The sequence below is a fragment of the Typopeltis vanoorti genome, chromosome 20, assembly GCF_054136105.1.
Source record: "Typopeltis vanoorti isolate ZY-2024b chromosome 20, IOZ_Tvanoo_1.0, whole genome shotgun sequence".
Classification (NCBI taxonomy): Eukaryota; Metazoa; Arthropoda; class Arachnida; order Uropygi; family Thelyphonidae; genus Typopeltis; species Typopeltis vanoorti.
The window spans coordinates 6,187,920-6,207,089 of NC_143568.1; the positions used below are offsets into that span (position 1 = coordinate 6,187,920).

At 37.2% G+C, this 19,170-nt stretch overlaps 2 protein-coding genes across 2 annotated transcripts in view; both read right to left on the reverse strand.

Annotated features, from left to right (window-relative positions):
* LOC150095208 (cilia- and flagella-associated protein 44-like) overlaps positions 1-13,867 on the reverse strand; it is a 214,616-nt gene extending 200,749 nt beyond the window's left edge. Inside the window, exons 1-2 of the mRNA XM_090410620.1 lie at positions 13,782-13,867; positions 13,570-13,683 (exon numbers count right to left, since the gene is read on the reverse strand). Of these exons, the coding sequence (XP_090266746.1) occupies positions 13,570-13,680 (111 nt within the window). The 5' untranslated portion in view covers positions 13,681-13,683; positions 13,782-13,867. The remainder of the gene's footprint in view (positions 1-13,569; positions 13,684-13,781) is intronic.
* LOC150095209 (cilia- and flagella-associated protein 44-like) overlaps positions 13,755-19,170 on the reverse strand; it is a 116,484-nt gene continuing 111,068 nt past the window's right edge. Inside the window, exon 10 of the mRNA XM_090410621.1 lies at positions 13,755-13,970. Coding sequence (XP_090266747.1) covers positions 13,755-13,970 — 216 coding nt within the window. The remainder of the gene's footprint in view (positions 13,971-19,170) is intronic.

Genomic DNA, 19,170 nt, shown 5'->3' on the forward strand with positions numbered 1-19,170 from the left:
TGGAATGATCTCCAGTATGGTAGTTAGCTGCGATATATGCAGAGGAAACTCTGACGAATAAGCAGTCACGGACTAACAATGATAGTTGCTACTAGCATGTGGGGGGAGCAGAGAAGGCAACTCTGTCTTACTCAAAACCTCACAAAAACTCTATGATAGCACTATGTCGGGCAAGTCAGTGCTGCCATAAAATCATTTGCCCTGGCAGTGGACAACAGCACTACTAGTACTGACCAGAGGCTAACGACAAGTAATGTCAGCAAGGCTCAGAATCAGACAACTGCAGGCATGGACGGAGAATATTTAATGGCTACACTACTGTGAGGCACCAATCCGTCAGGCCAGTGTGGTGCAATGAGACCAAATACCCCATCTCTGTTATGAAAATGATGAATGAAGTAGGAAAATTACATACTAGCTCATCCGCCGCTCAGCATAAAAAGGCACGACTTAGGCAGAGGGTCCAGGTCGAAAAATGTCTTACAGACTCCACCATCTTTACTCACCTCGAGACCATCTACAATTAACAATGACAGAATGATATTAATAGGAACATATAACGGCAGCTCTCTCTGGGATAATGATTGATTGGAAGAGCTGATGAAGGAATTGGACCATATAAATTGTGGGCCTATCAAGAGATAAGAAGGAAAGAAGAAACTTTCATGCAATTAAAAGATGGACGTCTATTCTATTACTGTGAATGTGAAAGACACTCAACTGATGGTGTAGGATTCCTAATAAATAAAACACTCAAGGACAATACCTACCTAGTCTGTTAATAAAATAACATCAAGAATAGCTGAACTAAGTCTCTTCATAAATCAAAGATATCAACTGAAAATTATACAAATATATGCCTTAACCATGGATCATCCACATGAAGAGATAGAAGATTTCTATGAAACATTAGAATCCACATTAAATAATTCTAAAGAATTCTACATAATTATAATTATTATTATTATTATTATTATTATTACGGGTATCTCCATGGAGTCAGTAGACTCATCGCGGGAGACCCAAACTAGCAAAACAATATCTGTCATATCTCTTCTTGAATTCATTTACAGATGAAGAGCTCACAACAAAGTCAGGCAATGAATTCCACTCATTCACCACCCTCCAGGCAAAAAACCTTGTTCTGACACCTTTGTTAACCACACTCTTCTTTAATTTCCAGAGATGACCTCTTGTTCTTCCATCACTATCACACAGCTGAAACATTTCCCCTGCATCAATCCTATAAAAACCTTTTAGTAATTTGAATGTTTCTATCATATCCCCTCTTCTTCGCCTATCAACCAATCTCTGCAATCCACAAGCTCTCAATCTATCAATGTAGGGAGCATTTTTTATATCACTCACCAACTTGGTCACTCTTCTCTGAACCCTCTCCACAGCCTCTTCATCTCCAAGGAATCCAGGTGACCAGACCTGAGCACAGTAATCCAAATGTGGAAGTATCAATGCTTTATAAAGGGGAATAATAATAACCTCTTTATCTCTGGATGTCAGTGTGTTCCTCAACAACCAAGTAATCCTATGTGCAATCTTGGACACCTTAGCAATGTGTCCTCTGAACTTCATCTCCTTATCTACCAATACCCCTAAGTCCCTAGCCTCATCAATCTCTTGGAGTACCTTTCCATCTATGTAGTACACAGCTGGTAATCTTTTAATCCCAAAATGCAGGACTTTACACTTTTCCACATTGAACTGACATCCATTTTCTTTTGCCCATTTTACCAGCTTATTTAAATCCTCCTGCAAACTTTCAACATCAGCTTGATTTTTTATTGCACTACACAACTTTGCATCATCAGCAAACAACTGAATATCTCCCTTTAAGCCATTTCCTATATCATTTATATACAAATTAAACAACATTGGCCCAAGCACAGAGCCCTGAGGCACACCACTGGTCACCTGCCTCATTCTGGACTCGGCTCCTCCATACACCACCTTATGGTATCTCTCCCTGAGCCATTCTCCTATCCATATCACCAATTTAATATCCATTCCCATCTGCTCCAATTTGCGTAACAGTGTTCTATGGGGTATCCTGTCAAAAGCCTTAGCAAAATCCAGAAGTACCACTGTGTAGCCAGTTCCTTTGTCCAACTCTGATGTTATTCTATTATGGATAGTTAATAGATTGCTAAGGCAGGATCTACCTTTAACAAAACCATGTTGGCCTCTATAGAGTATCATATCCTGATCCACCCATTCTTGAATTTTGTCTTTAACCAACTTTTCCAATACTTTTACCACTACTCCTGAGATGGTGATTGGTCTGTAATTCAATACTGCAGTTTTAGAGCCACCCTTATGCAAAGGAACCACTTTGCCTAACTTCCACTCCCTAGGGACCATACCAGAGTTCAAACTTAAATTAAATATCCAGGTAAGAGGGGTTGACAATTCATTTGCACATTCACGCAACACCCGAGCTGATATTCCATCTAAGCCTACCGCAGTGTTTGCATTTAAGTTTCGCAATATATTTAATACCTCTGATTCTTTAGCTTCAATTCTCACATTAGGTATTGCTATAGGTATAGAGATATCCCCACTTGGGTGATAGACTTTTGAGAAGTGATCACTCAGTAACTCGACTATTACATCTGATTTTGTCACCTCAATACCATCAGCACCCACTAAGGTTATCCTTCCGAAGTCATTCTTCCTCTTACTTGCCACATAGCGGAAGAACTCTTTGGGATTACCCTTGATCTCTTTGGCTAAGGTCTTCTCATAATCTGATTTAGCTTTTCTTACTATACTGGTAACCTTCCTAGCTTGAGCTTTGTACTGCTCATGGGTGTCCTGATCGCCCTTCTCCTTGTAAATTCTCCATAACATTTTCTTTTTTTGTAGTTCAAGCTTGATACTACTGCTCATCCATCTAATGCCTGCCTTGTTTGACCTCCTGACCATGAGAACACAATCTGATATTGCTTTCCTCAGATACCCGCTGATTTTATCCCAAGCACTGCTAACATCTTTCCCTTGCAATATGTTCTGCCATGGGATGGCTGCAAGCTCACTCCGAAGCTTGTTATAATTGCCTAACCTGTAGTTTCGTACATACCCCTTCTTAATAGAAAAATCCACAGATTTTGCAACCTCCCAAGTCAATACCACATGATCGCTTTCACCAACTGGAGGTAACGAGGTCACCTTACTTATGCATATAACCTCTGAACCAATAACCAGGTCCAACACTCTCACACCACGTGTCCCTTCAGTTACGTGCTGTTTCAAGTAATTATCTCGTAGCAGATGTATGAACTCCATTTCCTTTTTGCTACGTGATATTTCCTCCTTCCAATTGATATCACCATAATTAAAATCCCCCATAATAATCACTAAGCCTTCACTCATTGCACTAAGTTGCTGATGCATGAATTCAATATCCCCCCCTGTACTCCCTGGCCTATAGCAGCATCCAACTGTATATTTGGTTGCGTTGGTCACTATTTCGCACCAGACTGCCTCAAATGAACTCTCATTCACATGTCTATCATCATGATATACTACTTTCTTTGGCTGCAACACATCAGCTATCATCAACAGTACTCCTCCTCCTGTTCTATCTTCTCTATCCTCCCTGAAAATACTGTACCCATCACATTCAATTCCAGTGACCACATCTTCTGCTGACAGCCAAGATGGCTGGGCAACTAATGGGCAACTTTAATGCCAAGATTGGAATCGGAGATGACCATATGAACTCCATTAGTAAATTTCGATTTAGACAGAGAAATGAAAGTAGTGAAAGACTTAGTGAATTCGCAGAAGAAAATAAGCTCTTTATTATGAATAGCTTTCTCAAGAAGAAAATTACTGTATTTGCCGGAGTATAAGATACACTGGCGTATAGGACGCACCCCCTTTTTTGTACACATTTTTTAGGAAAAAAACTTTATTACTGAATATTATAATGAATTTACAGTATTTCAAATATAAAGTAATAAGTAGGTCTACTTTCAACAAATACCAATCTAACTAGGAAAGAGTACCCACCTTTTAATCATCAAAACCCAGAAATTCATCTCCAGAGCTAAATGAAGAGACACTTGAAACCTCTTCTAAATCAAAATCTTAGTCCTCATACAACAAATTGTCCTCTGTACCATCCAGTGCATTACTAATTCCACACTTCTTAAATGATTTAACCACTGTCTCAGTTTTCATAGCATCTCATGAAGCTTTGACCCACTCACAAACTTGCGAAATGCTAGGCCTCTTCCTTCTTCCTGATGGCATAACCTCAAAATCTAAAGACTGCATCCAGCTGTTCCACTTCTCCTTCATAAATCCCTTAAATGGCTTATTAATACAGACATCTAAAGGTTAAAGCTGACTAGTTAGACTTCCTGGAATTACAGCTAACTGAGTTTTCAATTCCTTGAGTTTATTTGTAACATCGTCTATTCTGCGAGACCGAAACTGATCCCATACTAGCATGACAGGCTTCTTCAACAGTCCACCAGGGCACCTAGACCAAATTTTTTCTATCCATAACTTCATTCCTCCTCCATCCATCCAGCCTTTTGCGTGAACATGTACAAACACTCCTTTAAGCAGTTTTTCTTTGGGTAGTGTCTTCCTTTTAAAAATCAATAGTGGCAGCAATTTTGTCCGATCAGCACTGCAGGATAAAACAACCATGTGGTGAGTTTTTTCATGCCCCGAAGTTTTAATAGTAACACTTTTAGTGCCCTTGGAATCTACAGTTTTGTTTGAGGGCACATCAAAAGTCAGCAGAACCTCGTCCATGTTTCCTATTTGCGCAAGTTCAAAATTTTCTCGTTTCCTTGCATTAATGATGAATCGATGAAATTCAATCATCATTTCTTTATATTCAGCTGGCATCTTTTGTGATATTTTTGTTTTAGTCCGCATACATAGCTGGTTTCTCTTCATTAAATCTTGAATACCATGATTTGATCCAGTAAAGTTGGCGATCCCTCTGTTAGTGGCTATCGCTTTCACTTGATAAATAATCATTTTTGTAGACACTGAAAGTCTCGCTTTTCTGTGGTCTAAAATCCAAGTATTCAGTTCTGCCTCAAGTTCTGGGCCATTTTGCAGTTCCACTTCGTAGGTTATGTTTATTGTGAGTTGCTTTTTTTTAAATCCTCTTCCTGATTCCACCAGTTCTTATCATTTTCTCAGTTGGGGGTGGTCCAAAATGCCTCTCTGCAGCCCTGTTTCCATGTTCTTTAGCATAGGCAATCACACGTAGCTTGTATGCAATATTGTAACAATGCCGACGTTTTCATCCATAATTTACCAAGAAATTTAGAGGAAATTTAATGGTGGAAATTTATCACCATTCACAACTGAGACAACAATTGGAAAGTTTAAACAAACAGGACACAGCTGTGGTCGTCGATGACAGCGTATACATATCCACTGAACTCTGCGTCAGTGTTTCTCAAAGTGTGGTATGCATACCCCAGGGGTACGTGAAAGGTCTTCAGGGGGTCCGTGGCAATTTTCAGCTATGCATCATTAATGCATAGAATAAAATTCAATGTATCCATGAAGTTCAATCGTTAAACGTTCCTATTGTATCACTGAATAAGGTACAAAGACATCTGCAGGCTGTACAATATGTTTCTCAACAAACAGTGCAATTAGAGACAACTAACTAATGAACTGCATGTCCCTCTCCCACAGAAAATGCTGTATGACTCAAGCAAAACCATATGTTGCCGGTGCAACATATGGTTTTGTTTGAGTCAACGTGTTAAAACAAAGAAATATATAGTGAATGTGTTTCAGATATTATATAAGGAATTCGGTTGAAGAGAATTAGCATTTCAACTCAACTGTCAGCATGTCTTTGTCATTTAGTAGCATGATCTTTTGTTAATACCGCACCAATCATATGAACACGGATGTCTGAAGTTTGAGAAACACTGCTCTACATAACTGGAATGCTCTCACACACACCGCAAGGAAGCAATAAAGAAATTGCGTAACTTAGAACAGAGAAAATTTCCAGAAATGAAAATAATAAAAAACTGAGTATCGGTGAATAAGACGCACCCTGTTTTTCAGACTTATTTTCAAAGAAAAAAGTGTGTCTTATAAGCTGGCAAATATGGTAATCGTAACTGGACAGCGAGAAGCCCAAATGGACAAACCTATAATGAAATGGACCTGTCCTCAAAGACATATAATAAATAACACATAAGTCTTGAATAGATTCAATACAGGAAGTGACCACAAACTAGTTAGAGCAAAAGTAAGGATCAACAAAAAAATGGGAACGGAATAAGCTCATAAGAAAAAAAAAGTCCAATTTAGTGAATCTACAAAACATCTATCACAATAAAAGTTGTTATTGAGAATCTTGATTATTATGGGAGATGTTAATGCAAAGATTGATCAGTACTCTGAAGATAAAGCAGGATAAATTAAAGGATAAATTTGGTCATGAAGAGATGAATGAGAGAGGAAAGGACTTGATTAATTTTTTCGAAATAAATCAACTGCTAATCACAAATATTTTATTCTACCAAAGGCCACAGCATAAATACACCTGGACAACGCCAAACAATGAAAATCAAAAACTATATAGACTATATAATCGTTAATAAGAAATGGAACCATTTGTTCCAAAATGTCAAAACATTAAAAAAGATTGACATGGATACAGACCATGAACTACTACCAGCCAAACTAAAAATCAGTTTCAAAAGAAAGAGAATAAACCAGCAAAAACAAAAGAAGATAGACATCTCAAAACTCAAAGATAGCTTGACAAGATCTAACTATCAGAAAACATTAAAAGAAAAATTAAATAATCTTGCTTCAGATACAGTTTTGAGTCTTGGGAAAAAAGGTAAAGAAATTATTAAAGAAACAGCAACAAAACACCTGGGCTACCCTGACAAGAGTAAATAAAGACTGGCTTACACCAGATATTTTGTGCTTATGGGAAAGAAAAATAATATCCAAAACTAACCTCTCAAAACAAGATAATGAAGAAAATAAATTATACAAAAATTTGAAAAAGGAAATAGACAAAAAATGCAGATTAGCAAAAAATCACATATTTAAAAGGAAAAGCAGGAATGTGTGAAGAAGCATACAAAAAAACATGACTCCAAGACCATTTATGAAAGTCAAAGAGTTATCTAGAACAAACTCACCCAACCCAGTTTCAATATTGCAAAAGGATGGAACCACAAGTAGCAGTGAAACAATAAAAGAAATATGGACTAATAATTTTAAAGAAAAGTTGAAGACATAGAGATGATGCCTTCGACACAGAAGAAACTTCTGGCAAAAAGACATCCTAAATGTAGAAATTATTATTATTATGTGATGCCTCCAGGGAGTCCAAGGCCTCATCGAGGGAGAGCACCTACTCTACAACTCTGTCTCCACCACTTAATGCAACAACTGCAACTATACCAACACTATCTACCACCCACCACCACTAGTATTTCCACAAAAAATCACAATCATCCATGCCTATGGTGGGATTCAAACCTGCAGCCTTTTGGTTGGAAAGTGGATATGCTAACAGCTCAGCCAACAAGGCTGGCATAGAGCAATCAAACAAATCAAATACATAGAGCAATCAAACAGATGAAAAATGATAAAGCACCAGGCATAGACAACATTCAAAAAGAACTTCTGGAAAAAGGGGGAGAAAGCATAATAAATTACCTAAGGAAACTGTTCAACAAAATACTAAAGGAAAGAAATTTATCAACAGAATGGAGAACAGGCCAGATCATATCCATCCACAAAAAATATATGTCAGAACCTGCACTAACTATAGACCTATTACCCTTCTAAACCACTGCTATAAAATATTTATTAGGATTCTTCGAAACAGAATTAAATATTCCTATGAAGAACAGATAGAAGAAGAGAGCAAATGGGATTTAGAAATAGGAGAAGCACAACAAATGCAATTTTCATATTAAACAGATCAGCAGATCTTATGAGAGACAAAAATAAAAAACAACAACTCTACTGCTGTTTTACTGACTTCAAACAAGCTCAATAAACAGAAGCAAACTCATTAAAATTTTAGAAAGCAGAAGATTCAACAAATACCTATTAAATTGTATAAAGAATTACGCTTCAGAAACACAAGCAGTAGTGAAATACAAAAACATAGAAACAGATCAAATAGCAATTAAAAAAGGAGTTATGCAAGGCTGCCCATTGTTACCATACTTATTAAACCTGTACCTAAAGTAAGTAGTAGATGAACTGTGGTATCACCTCTGGGTCTAGCTCCCACTGAAGAGACCTCAATAAAAGTAGAAAATGGTCTGGGTAGTGACCCTTCCCATAATGCATAGCGTTAGTAGTTGAAAGGGGATCAATCGTTCGATGCTGTTGGCACACTCTCCCTCAATGAGTCTTTGGACTCCATGGAGGTGTAAAATAATAATAATAATTATACATGTCTGCAAGGAGATGTGCTTTGCATTATAGGATACTAAGGCAAGTGATGAGAAGTTATATCACTTTTGCCAAGAGTTGCTACTGTCCTGATGATACTTGAGGAGCAAACTTTGTTTGCTTACACTTGAATAAAGGATTAACTAAGTATATAATTTCTTTTTTCAAGCAGTAGATAAAGGACTACAGACGTCTGAAGGCATAATTGTAAATGAAAGAAATATAACACATTTAAAGTATGTTGACGACATAGTTATCACTACAGACAGCCAAGAAAAATGAGAAAATATCCTGACCAAGCTGCATCAAACAGGTAACAAATATGATATGAAAATCAATTTTAGTAAAACAAAACTAATGGTAATAGGAAGAAAAAGGAAAGCAATCCAAATAAAAATAGGAAACAATAATATAGAACGAGTAAAGCAACTCAATTACCTAGGATCAATGATCACTGAAGATCTAGACTATTTCGAAACCATAAAACATCATCATCAAATTCCTGATATGTACCCTCAAGGGGGTGTACAGGATATGATAGTACTAGATGAAAAATTTACATGATTACTAACTTCCTATCTACAATTTTCCTCCAAATCAGCCTATTACTTGTCAAGACTCCAATATTATCATTATCAGATCTTATATTTCTATCGTCTAAGGCACTTTGTACCGTATCAATCCACCTATATCTTGGTCTTCATCTGGGTTGTTTTCCTGCCAACCTAGCAGAGAAAACTTGTTTTACTAATCTTTCCTTGACCATACCACCTGAGATTAGCTCTGCTAACGCATTCCTGGATGCCGACAATGTCAAATTCTTTCCTAATATCCTCGTTTTTAATATGATATTGCCATTGATACCATCTGTTCACGCCTCTAATCTTTCTCAGGACTCTCATATCTGCGGTCTCTAGTCTTTGGTCAAGTATTTTACTTCTGACCCAGCTCTCAGATCCATAAGTTAAAACTGGTTTGAACACTGTCTTGTATACAGCTAATTTAGTGTTCCGACTAATTTCTCTCTTATTCCATATGAATTTATTCAATTGACTTCCTACCATACCAGCTTTGTTGATTCTGTTGTCTATTTCCATATTTAATTTACCATCTTCACTAAAAATTGTGCCTAAGTAGCTGAAATGTTTTACTTGTTCCACAGGTTCCCCGTTCACAACACAGTTGACATTTTCAACAATTCTACCTATTTTCATTGCCTTTGTCTTTTTAATGCTGACCTTCATACCATAACTATTACAACAGTTATTCAATTTAGTTAGGGAATCTTGCAAACTGGTAGCGGATTTATTCAGAAGTATAACATCGCCCACATAAACCAAAGAGCTGACATTAACATCTCGAATTCTGATATCATGTTTAATACCACTTTCCTTCATAACGTGATCCATATAGATAATAAATAACAGAGGGGATAATGTACATCCTTGTCTGACACCAGATTTAACATCAAACCATCTTCCTGTACTTCCTTCAATTCTAACTGCTGACTCACAACCCAAATAAAGACTAAGTATCGCTTGATATAATGCCCCATTTACACCATATAACTGTAGCGTTTTGAATAGCTTCTCTCTTGGTACCTTGTCATATGCCTTTTCCAGATCTACAAAATTTAAATACAGATCCTTGTTATATTCCAATGATTTCTCAACTATTTGTCGTAAAGTGAAGATCTGATCCTGACAGCCTCTATTTGGCCTGAATCCAGCTTGTTCTTCCCCAAGCTTTTCTTCCACAATTCTTCTCAACCATTTCTCAAGTATACTTGCATAAATCTGACACATAGTAGGGAAATACCTCTGTAATGTTCAGTTTTATTTCCCTTTTTATATATGGGTACTATGAGAGCTCTACTCCAATCATCGGGAATTTGTCCTTCTGTCCAGGCCTTTTGAACTATGCAGTGCAGCCACTGTAAAACTTTTATACCACCATACTCCAGCATTTCTTGTCGAATATCACCTACTCCTTTCCACATTTCAAGTCTTTGATAGCTTTCTCTACTTCAAGTATGGATATGTATTCCTGACTGCATGCCTAATCAGTCATTTTTTTATCACTGTGCTATCGCTGCTTGTTTCATTTAGCAATTATTCGAAGTAATTACTTCATACTTCAAGGATATCTTTTTCTCCCATTTTCATGTCACTGTTATCATCTCTAACTACTTTTACAGCACTCTTTCCTCCATTTCTAAGCTTTTTCAACAACCTCCAGAATATCTTACCACCTTCTTGATATTTATTTTCTATGTTCTTGCCAAAGTCCTCCCATGACATTTGTTTAGCTAGTTTTACACAGTGTTTAGCATAATCTTGCATTTGTCTCTGTATTCTCTAAGAGCCCAAGCTGACTTATTTTACAGTAACTTTTGATATGCTTTCTTCTTTTCCTTCACTACCTCTTTAACTTCCTGTGTCCACCATGGATTTCTGATTTTTCTATCCTTGCAGACAACCTCACCACATGCCTCTCTCTGGCTGAATCAATCAGGGTTTTCTTCAAGGCTTGCCATTGAATCGCCAAGGTTTGGTTCCTGTTCTCAAACTCTTTCATTTTTCCTTCAATAATCTTTGTGTATGTTAGTCTACAGTTCACATCTAAGAGCTGCTCAACTTTTATTCGCTTTAAAACTTTCTTACATGTTATTCTTTTCAATATGAAATTCAATTTTATCCTGCTCAAGACTAAATAGTGATCACTGCCAATTTTAAATCCTCTGTATACTCTGGTGTCCTGCACCAGGGAGAAAACATCACTATCAACAATAACATAGTCAATGAGACTTTTCTTATTCCTTGCCTCTTCTCTCCATGTGAATTTGTGCACACTTTTATGTTGGAACATGGTGTTAGTAATAACCAGTCCATGTCATGATAATGGATGGATAACAATGGTTATTCATTTGGTTAGTTTGAAAAAAAAAAAAAAGAAATGGATAAACTAGATAAACTTAATGCTTTTGAAATGAAATGCCTCAGAAAAATCAATAGAACAAACTGGACAGAAAGAAAAACAAATGAAAAGGTCAGAGAAGGACTTAACTTTAAAGAAACAATAATTACAGCACTAAAAAAGAACCAACTAAGCTGGTTTGGACATGTTTCAAGAATTAACCCAGAAAGACTACTAAACATTATTAAATGGTAGAATTAAAGGATTGTCCAGCAGAGGAAGAGCAAGAAAGAAAGAAAGAAATGGACTCTCAACATTAAAGAAAATACCCACTTAAACTACATAATAGAATTACATAAAAAGACAGCAGACAGAAAGAAATGGCAAAAAATTCATCTTCGAGAAACTCACCCCACCAAGAGCAGAAGAGAAGAAGACAGAGAATCACTCAAAAATGAACTAAAGAAGTTAAACACAGCCACTACCATCAATGATCCTAATGAAATCTTAAAAAAATCTCTCTTGAAATGTGCACTAGAAATAGGAGGTGTAAAAAAAAGCACCAAAGAGAGGAAAAACTAAGACAGGAAACTTTAGATCTGATGAAATAAAGAATAAGCAAACTAGAGAAGCAATAATCAAAAGAATTCAGGAATTTTATACTGAACTTTATGAAGTCTTGAAACAGCACAAGTCCCAAAGGAGTGGAAAAAAGATAACACTGTTCCACTTCACAACAGTAGTGATAAGGCTAAGGCTACAAATTATAGGCTGATCTGTATATCTGGAGTTGTAGTTAGATATATGAAAGGTTGTTCAGAGATAGGATATAAAGATAGGTTGATAATAGTGGTATTCTTTGTGCTTTGTGGTGTTTAACAAACCGATGGTGTTTGTTAAACACCATGGGTTTGTTTGAGACAAGAGACCTTGAGTTTAGTTTGTTAAACACCATGGGTTTGTTAAAGAAAGGTCACGTTTTACCAACTTGCTTAAGTACTATAACAAAGTGATGAATGTATTGTACAAGAGAGATGCATATACAGTGATATACTTAGATTTTGCAAAGGCTTTTGATAGATTGTCATACTATAAGTTGGTAATTAAACTAATGCAGATGGGAGTGGATGATACATTAGTAAGTTAGATAGATAACTGGCTCTCAGATAGATCAGCAAGTTGTGTATGGTGTGCAGTATCCCTAAGGAAGAAAGTCATAGTGGTATGCATTGGAGTCTATTTTGGTACTATTCTTATTTAATTTGCATATCAATGATATTGGGTTTGGTTTAACTGGTGATACACATCTGTTTGCAGAATGCAAAACTGGGGAGAGTGATAATGAATCAAGTCAATGTTGTGGTCTTTTAGGAGGACTTGAATAGATTGTATCTGTGGGCAACAGTATGGAACTATCAGTTCAATGTTGCAAAGTATCAGGTTCTGAAATTTGGTAGGCAACAACGGGATGCAAAGTATACACTTAATGGAGAAATTTTGGAGGAAGCTGAGGAGACAAAAGACCTTGAACTGGTGATGAATAAGGATCTAAAGTTCGGAGGTCACATTGCGAAGTTGTGAAGTCATCACATCAGATTATGGAAATGATGTGGAGGACCTTAGCATGAAGAAATAAAAAGGTTCTGATTCTATTGTATAAGGTCTTGATCAGGCCTGATATGAGTTGTGCACAGATTTAGTTCCCTGGTTTTCATGGTGATGAGGATATACTGGAAAGGATCTAGAGAGGATTGACTAAGGGTAACTGGTCTTTGGGATAAAGGCAGATTGAGGGAATGCAGTTTGCAAAGCCTTGCAAATAGAAGGAAGAGAGGGAATTTGGCTGAGACATTTAAGTTGGTAAAGGGTTGTTTCCTGGTTAATGTGGAAGAAATTTTTCATAGAATGGTGAAGGAGGTGGGGAGCAGAACAAAAGGACATCCATAGAAGCTCTATAAGTTGGGTGAGAGCAGGAGCATAAAGAGCAAATTCTCATAAATTCATTGCCTGACATTGTAGTGAATGCAGATACATTGAATGAGTTCAAAGCATGGTTTGATGGGCTTTGTGTATAACAGTGTGTACCTCTCATGATGAGTTGTTGACACCATGGAGGTCTGGTGTTAATAATAATACACTTACACAATAATGGCTACTAATCATATACCACAAATTATATTACTCCTTCAAAATAATAAGTAAACTTACAGTACGGGCACAAATCCATTTTATCCAACATGGTTTATTTACTAAGACAACAAATCCAATAGGAATGAGTTCAGTTTCTTTCACAGCAAAGAAAAATAAAGTATTATCCATACTCTGTAACGACAGGAAAAAATAAAATTAAAACAATGACCATATATAAATAAAATTGGCACTAATGAAAATTTTTAACAAGGAAAAACATTGCCACATACCCCAGAGGTTAAAACAGTTCCAGAAGAATTAATTGCCAAACAGTTGATACTTGATAAATGCGGTTTACATGCCTGCTTTAGCCAAATTTTGCGTTCATTATTTTTTGGTTCACCAATAGAGGCCAACACTAACCATCTCAAAACACCATCATCAAATCCAACAAACAGTGAGGCTCCATCAGGATCTACCTAAAATATCCACTTGTTTTAGATAACTGAAATATATTGTAACATGAGGAGAAAAAAATCACAATGTAATCTATACTTAATTTTAAAAATATACAAAATTTCTTCGATGTCATTCACAAACATAAATTAGCAGAAAGAATTTCAGTGCATACAGAAAAACATAATGCAATATTCAATATAATTCAGACAAAAAGGGGTCAGAGGAGGATTTCAGTTAAAGGTGTGACTATTCTGCCTCTGGTTGGTAACAATGACTGTGTGGTACTCACATGGCTAAGTTTATGAATATTCCATTCAGAAAAGTTACATGTTGTACAAAGTAGGAAATTATGACCAACTGAGTATGATGTATTTTGTGAAGATAGAAAGGATAAAAAGAGAGATGGAGTGTTATTAACGATAAAAAACTAGTCATGTCTATAGTATGAGGTGAGATAGAGGTGAATAGAATGAAATACTTAGTCAGGTGTTGCTAGAGACCTGGTAATGTGAAGGATAATGACCATGAAATGTATAAGCAAATTAGCCAAGCAAATAGGAAGAGATTGATCATTATGGGTGATTTTAATTATGGCAATATAGACTACGGTGATGAGATAGCAATTGTAAGTAAAGAAAAGAGATTCTCAAGTTTTTGACGTACAACTACCTCAGGCAGTATGTAACAGAGTGAAAGCGAGGATTGAGGATCTTGGATTTGATCATCTCATCAGAAGATGTCATTATAAATGAGATGTCAAATCTCCCTCCAGTTGGTGAGAGTGACCATGAAGTGATTACCTGGATGGTTGTGAGGACTTCTGTGAGGAAATGGCACATGTGGAATTACAAGGCTGGTGATTATGAGAAGCTCAGGAAACAGCTTGCAGCAGTAGCATAGAATGAAAATTTGGGTGAAGGGAGATCATCAATGCTACTAGATATTTCTTGAATATCATCTTGGATGATATTCAAGAAATATCTAGTACAAGCAATGTCAAAATAAATTCCAAGTGTCAGAAGGTTAAATAAGGTACAGACAAAGAAGGTATTATTATTATTATTATTACGTGACACTTTCAGGGAGTTCCAAGGCTCATCGAGAGAGGACATCTACTCTACATCTCTCTGTCTCCACCACTCAATCCACCAACTACAACTAACCGAAACTACACCAACGCCATCTACCGCCTGCCACCACCACCTCTAGTATTTCCATAGACAAACATAAACATCCATGCCTATGGTAGGATTCGAAACCGCAGCCTTTTGGCTGGAGAGCAGATATGCTAACCACTCAGCCAACCATACCAGCAAATTCAATTCCCCGAGGAGTACAAAGAACATGCAAGGAGGCCGACTCAGTTGGGAAGAGTACCAAAAGTACAGTATGAGCAGTTGGCTAATGAAACCATTAGAGGGAGTTCTTGCAATATCTAGCCAGCATGAAAAATAATGATTAGTGAGCAGTTCATAAAGTTCTTTCATTCTTGTGAATGTGACATCATGGAGATTATGAGAGCAGTGGACGATGAGCAGGAGGAGAGGCTGACTGTGAGTGAACAAGAAATATATGGGGAATTGACAAAACTTAATTTAACAAGGCTATGGGACTTGATGATATATCACCATGCATATTGAAGGAAAATGTCAGGAAGATAACATCTGCCTGACATATTTGTTTAATATAAGTCTTACATTAGGTCAAGTTCCAAAAGAGACGAAGGGAAGATTGTACTGCTTCACAAGGAAGATGACAGAGCTCAAGCATTAAATAATAAGCCAATCATCTGTGTGTTAGGTGTTGTGGTTAAAGTGTGGGAGAGGTTGTTTTAGTATTTGACTTAGTTATTACAATAAGGTGACAGCTGCATTCGATGAGGGAGATGGATACACAGTAGTATACTTAGATTTTGCAAAGGACTTTGATAGTAAAATTAGAGCAGATGGGATTGGATATTAGACAAGTCCCCTGATTGGGGATTAACTATCTGATAGGTATCAGCAAGTTATGTATCTGGAAACAATATCCCAAAAGAGAAAATTCACTAACGTTGTGCCTCAGGTGTGTTTTTTAGGAGAATTGCTGTTTAACTGTATGTTAATGATATTGGGGAAATTTGAATGGGGATATCCAGTTATGTGCAGATAGTGCAAAGTCAGGACAATATCCCAAAAGAGAAAATTCACTAACGTTGTGTCTCAGGTGTCTGTTTTTTAGGAGCATTGCTGTTTAACTGTATGTTAATGATATTGGGGAAGATTTGAATGGGGATATCCAGTTGTGTGCAGATAGTGCAAAGTCGGGATGAACTATGAGGAGTAGAGGAGATGTGGCCTTGCAAGAATAACTGAAAAGACTGAGTGAATGGCAATTGGAGTGAGGACAGTACAATGTTGTGAAATGTAAAGTTTTAAAATTTGAAAAACAATGCTGGAATGTAGAGTTTATACTTGGTAGAGATATATTGTTAGAGGGGAGGAAATAAGATATCTTGGGATGATGGTAGATAAAGAACTAAAATTTAGAGGTTATATTTTCGAAATTGGAAGGACAACAAAACAAATTCTGACAATGATGCAGAGAACAATGACTTGTAGAATTAAAGAGATTCTGGTTTCATTGTACATGTGTGGAATGAGTTTGAAGGATGAAGTGGACTATATAAAGAGATGGACTGCATTTGAGTGGTTATGGTGTAAGTCGCTTGGAGAGACTGCTGCTGGAAGGTAGAGATGTGAGTACAGAGAATGAATCAGATCAAGTGGGAAGTGATGTGGAAGAGCAGAAGAGTAAGACAGAAGAGACTGAAGAGGTGGTTATGAATGAGGAAGTGAGTAGCATGAGTATGGAAAATGAGAGAATGGGTGTGCAAAAGGAACAGGGAAACAGGGAGGCTCAGGGTGGACAGGGGTCACAGCGTGAGAAAGGTGGATGCACCAAGAGGATGTGAGAGTACGTGTAGACAGGAAAGGAATGCGATAACCTGGGATCAAGAGGAAACAGTTGGAATTGAAGAGGGTTCTAAAATGAATAAGAAGAAAAGGAAATGGACCCAGTTGAGCATGGAGATCACATCGAATATCACACTGATATCACATCGAAATGAGTGGTATCAGTGGAATTAGTTGTAGATCCAGGAATGAGCTGTTGTGTTTGTATACAACTGCTAGAAGCGTAAGAAACAAGACAGATGAAATGGTTGCACTAATTGAGTCTGTTCACCCAAAAATTGTTGGAATAAGTGCCACATAGTTAGATGAGGACGACATCCTGACAGGAATAGAGATGGAAGGGTATGGTGTGTTTTGTGAGGATAGAAGGGGCAAAAAAGGAGGGGGGAGTGTCGTAGAGAAGGAGTTATGTCCATACAAAGTAGAAATGCAAGATGAAAACAGCGCCAGTGGTTTTGAGGCAGTATGGTGTGAGATAGAGGTGAATGGAATGAAATATTTGGTTGGATGTTGTTATAGACCAGGTAATGTGGATGGTGGTGACTATGAAATGTATAATCAAATTAGCTAAGCAAATAAGAAAAGAGTGATCATTATGGCCGATTTTAATCATGGCAATATAGACTGGAATGATGAGATAGCAACTGGAAGTAAAGAAAATGAGTTTCTTGAGTTTTTGAGGGATAACTACCTCAGACAGTATGTAATAGAGGACACGCGAGGATTGAGGGATTTGGATTTGGTCATCTCATCAGAGGATGTAATTATAAATGAGGTATCAAATCACCCACCAATTGGTGAGAGTGACCATGAGGTGATTACCTGGGCAGTTGCCAGCAGTGTGAGGACCTCTGTGAGAAAAGGGTGTATGTTGAACTATGGGGGGGGGATTATGAAGAGCTCAGGAGACAGCTTGCGGAAGTAGCATGGAATGAGGGGTTAGCTGGAAAAGAGATCAGTGCAGCTTGGGGGATTTTCAAAAACTATCTAGTAGATGCAATGTCTAAATGTATTCCAAGGGCGAGAAGATTAAATAAGGTAGGTGTGAAATGGATGGATGAATAAAGAGATTAAGCATGCAATACAGAGAAAAAGGACATTATGGAAGCAGCATAAGAGAATTGGAAATAACCAATTCCATGAGGATTACAAAGATCAGGCAAAGCGGGTGACTTGCTTCATGAGAACAGCCAAAGTGAGGTATGAACAGCAGTTAGCTAATGAAGCCAAAAAGAATTCTAAAGAGTTCATTTGATATGTAGCCAGCAAAAGAAAGAATGATTATGGAAGGATGACATTAATTGGAGAAAATGGCATAAAGAGAGCTGTTGCAGAAGGTGTGGAGGAGATACTTAATGAGCAGTTTATAAAGGTCTTTCAATCTTGTGAATATGACTTCATGGAGAGATTGAGGGCAATTAATCATGGGGAGGAGAGAGAGAGAGAGAGTGAACTGTAAGTGAGCATGGGTGTATGAGGAATTGAGCAAACTAAATGTTAATAAGGCTGTGGGATTCGATAATATAACACGTATTCTGAAGGAATGTGCCAAAGAGTTGATGCCAGCCTTGACATATTTTTTAATACGAGTCTTGCACTGGGTCAAGTTCCTAAGGAATGGAAGGAGGACAAGATTGTGCCACTTCTTAAAGGAGGTGACAGAACTCAAGCATCAAACTGTACGTTTATCTGTGTGTCAGGTGTTGTAGTTAAGTTGTTGGAGAAGCTTTGAGAACTAGGATCCAGAATTGGATTGATAACAATGGTATTATCTTTGATGGACGGCATGGATTTGCTAAAGGGAGGTCATGTTTTAGTAATCTACTTATTTATTATAATAAGGTGACTGCTTCCATGGACAGAGGAAAAGGATACAGAGTAATATACTTAGATTTCGCAAAGGCTTTTGATAGATTACTGCATGATAAGTTGTTAGTCATACTAGAGTAGATGGGGTTGGATATTAGATTAGTGCATTGGATATTAGGGGTTGGATATTAGATATGGTGTTGGATATTAGATTGGAGACTGGCTATCTGATAGGTATCAACAAGTTGTGTATGGGGAAGCGATATCCAGGAAAAGGAAAGTCACTAGTGGTGTTCCTTAGGAGTCTGTTTTAGGGCCATTGCTGTTTAACTTGTATATTAATGATATTGGTGAAAATTTGGATGGAAATATTCAGTTGTTTGCAGATGATGCAAAGTTGGGACAAGCCATGAAGAGTAGAGACGATGTTATGGCCTTACAAGAAGACTTGAATAAA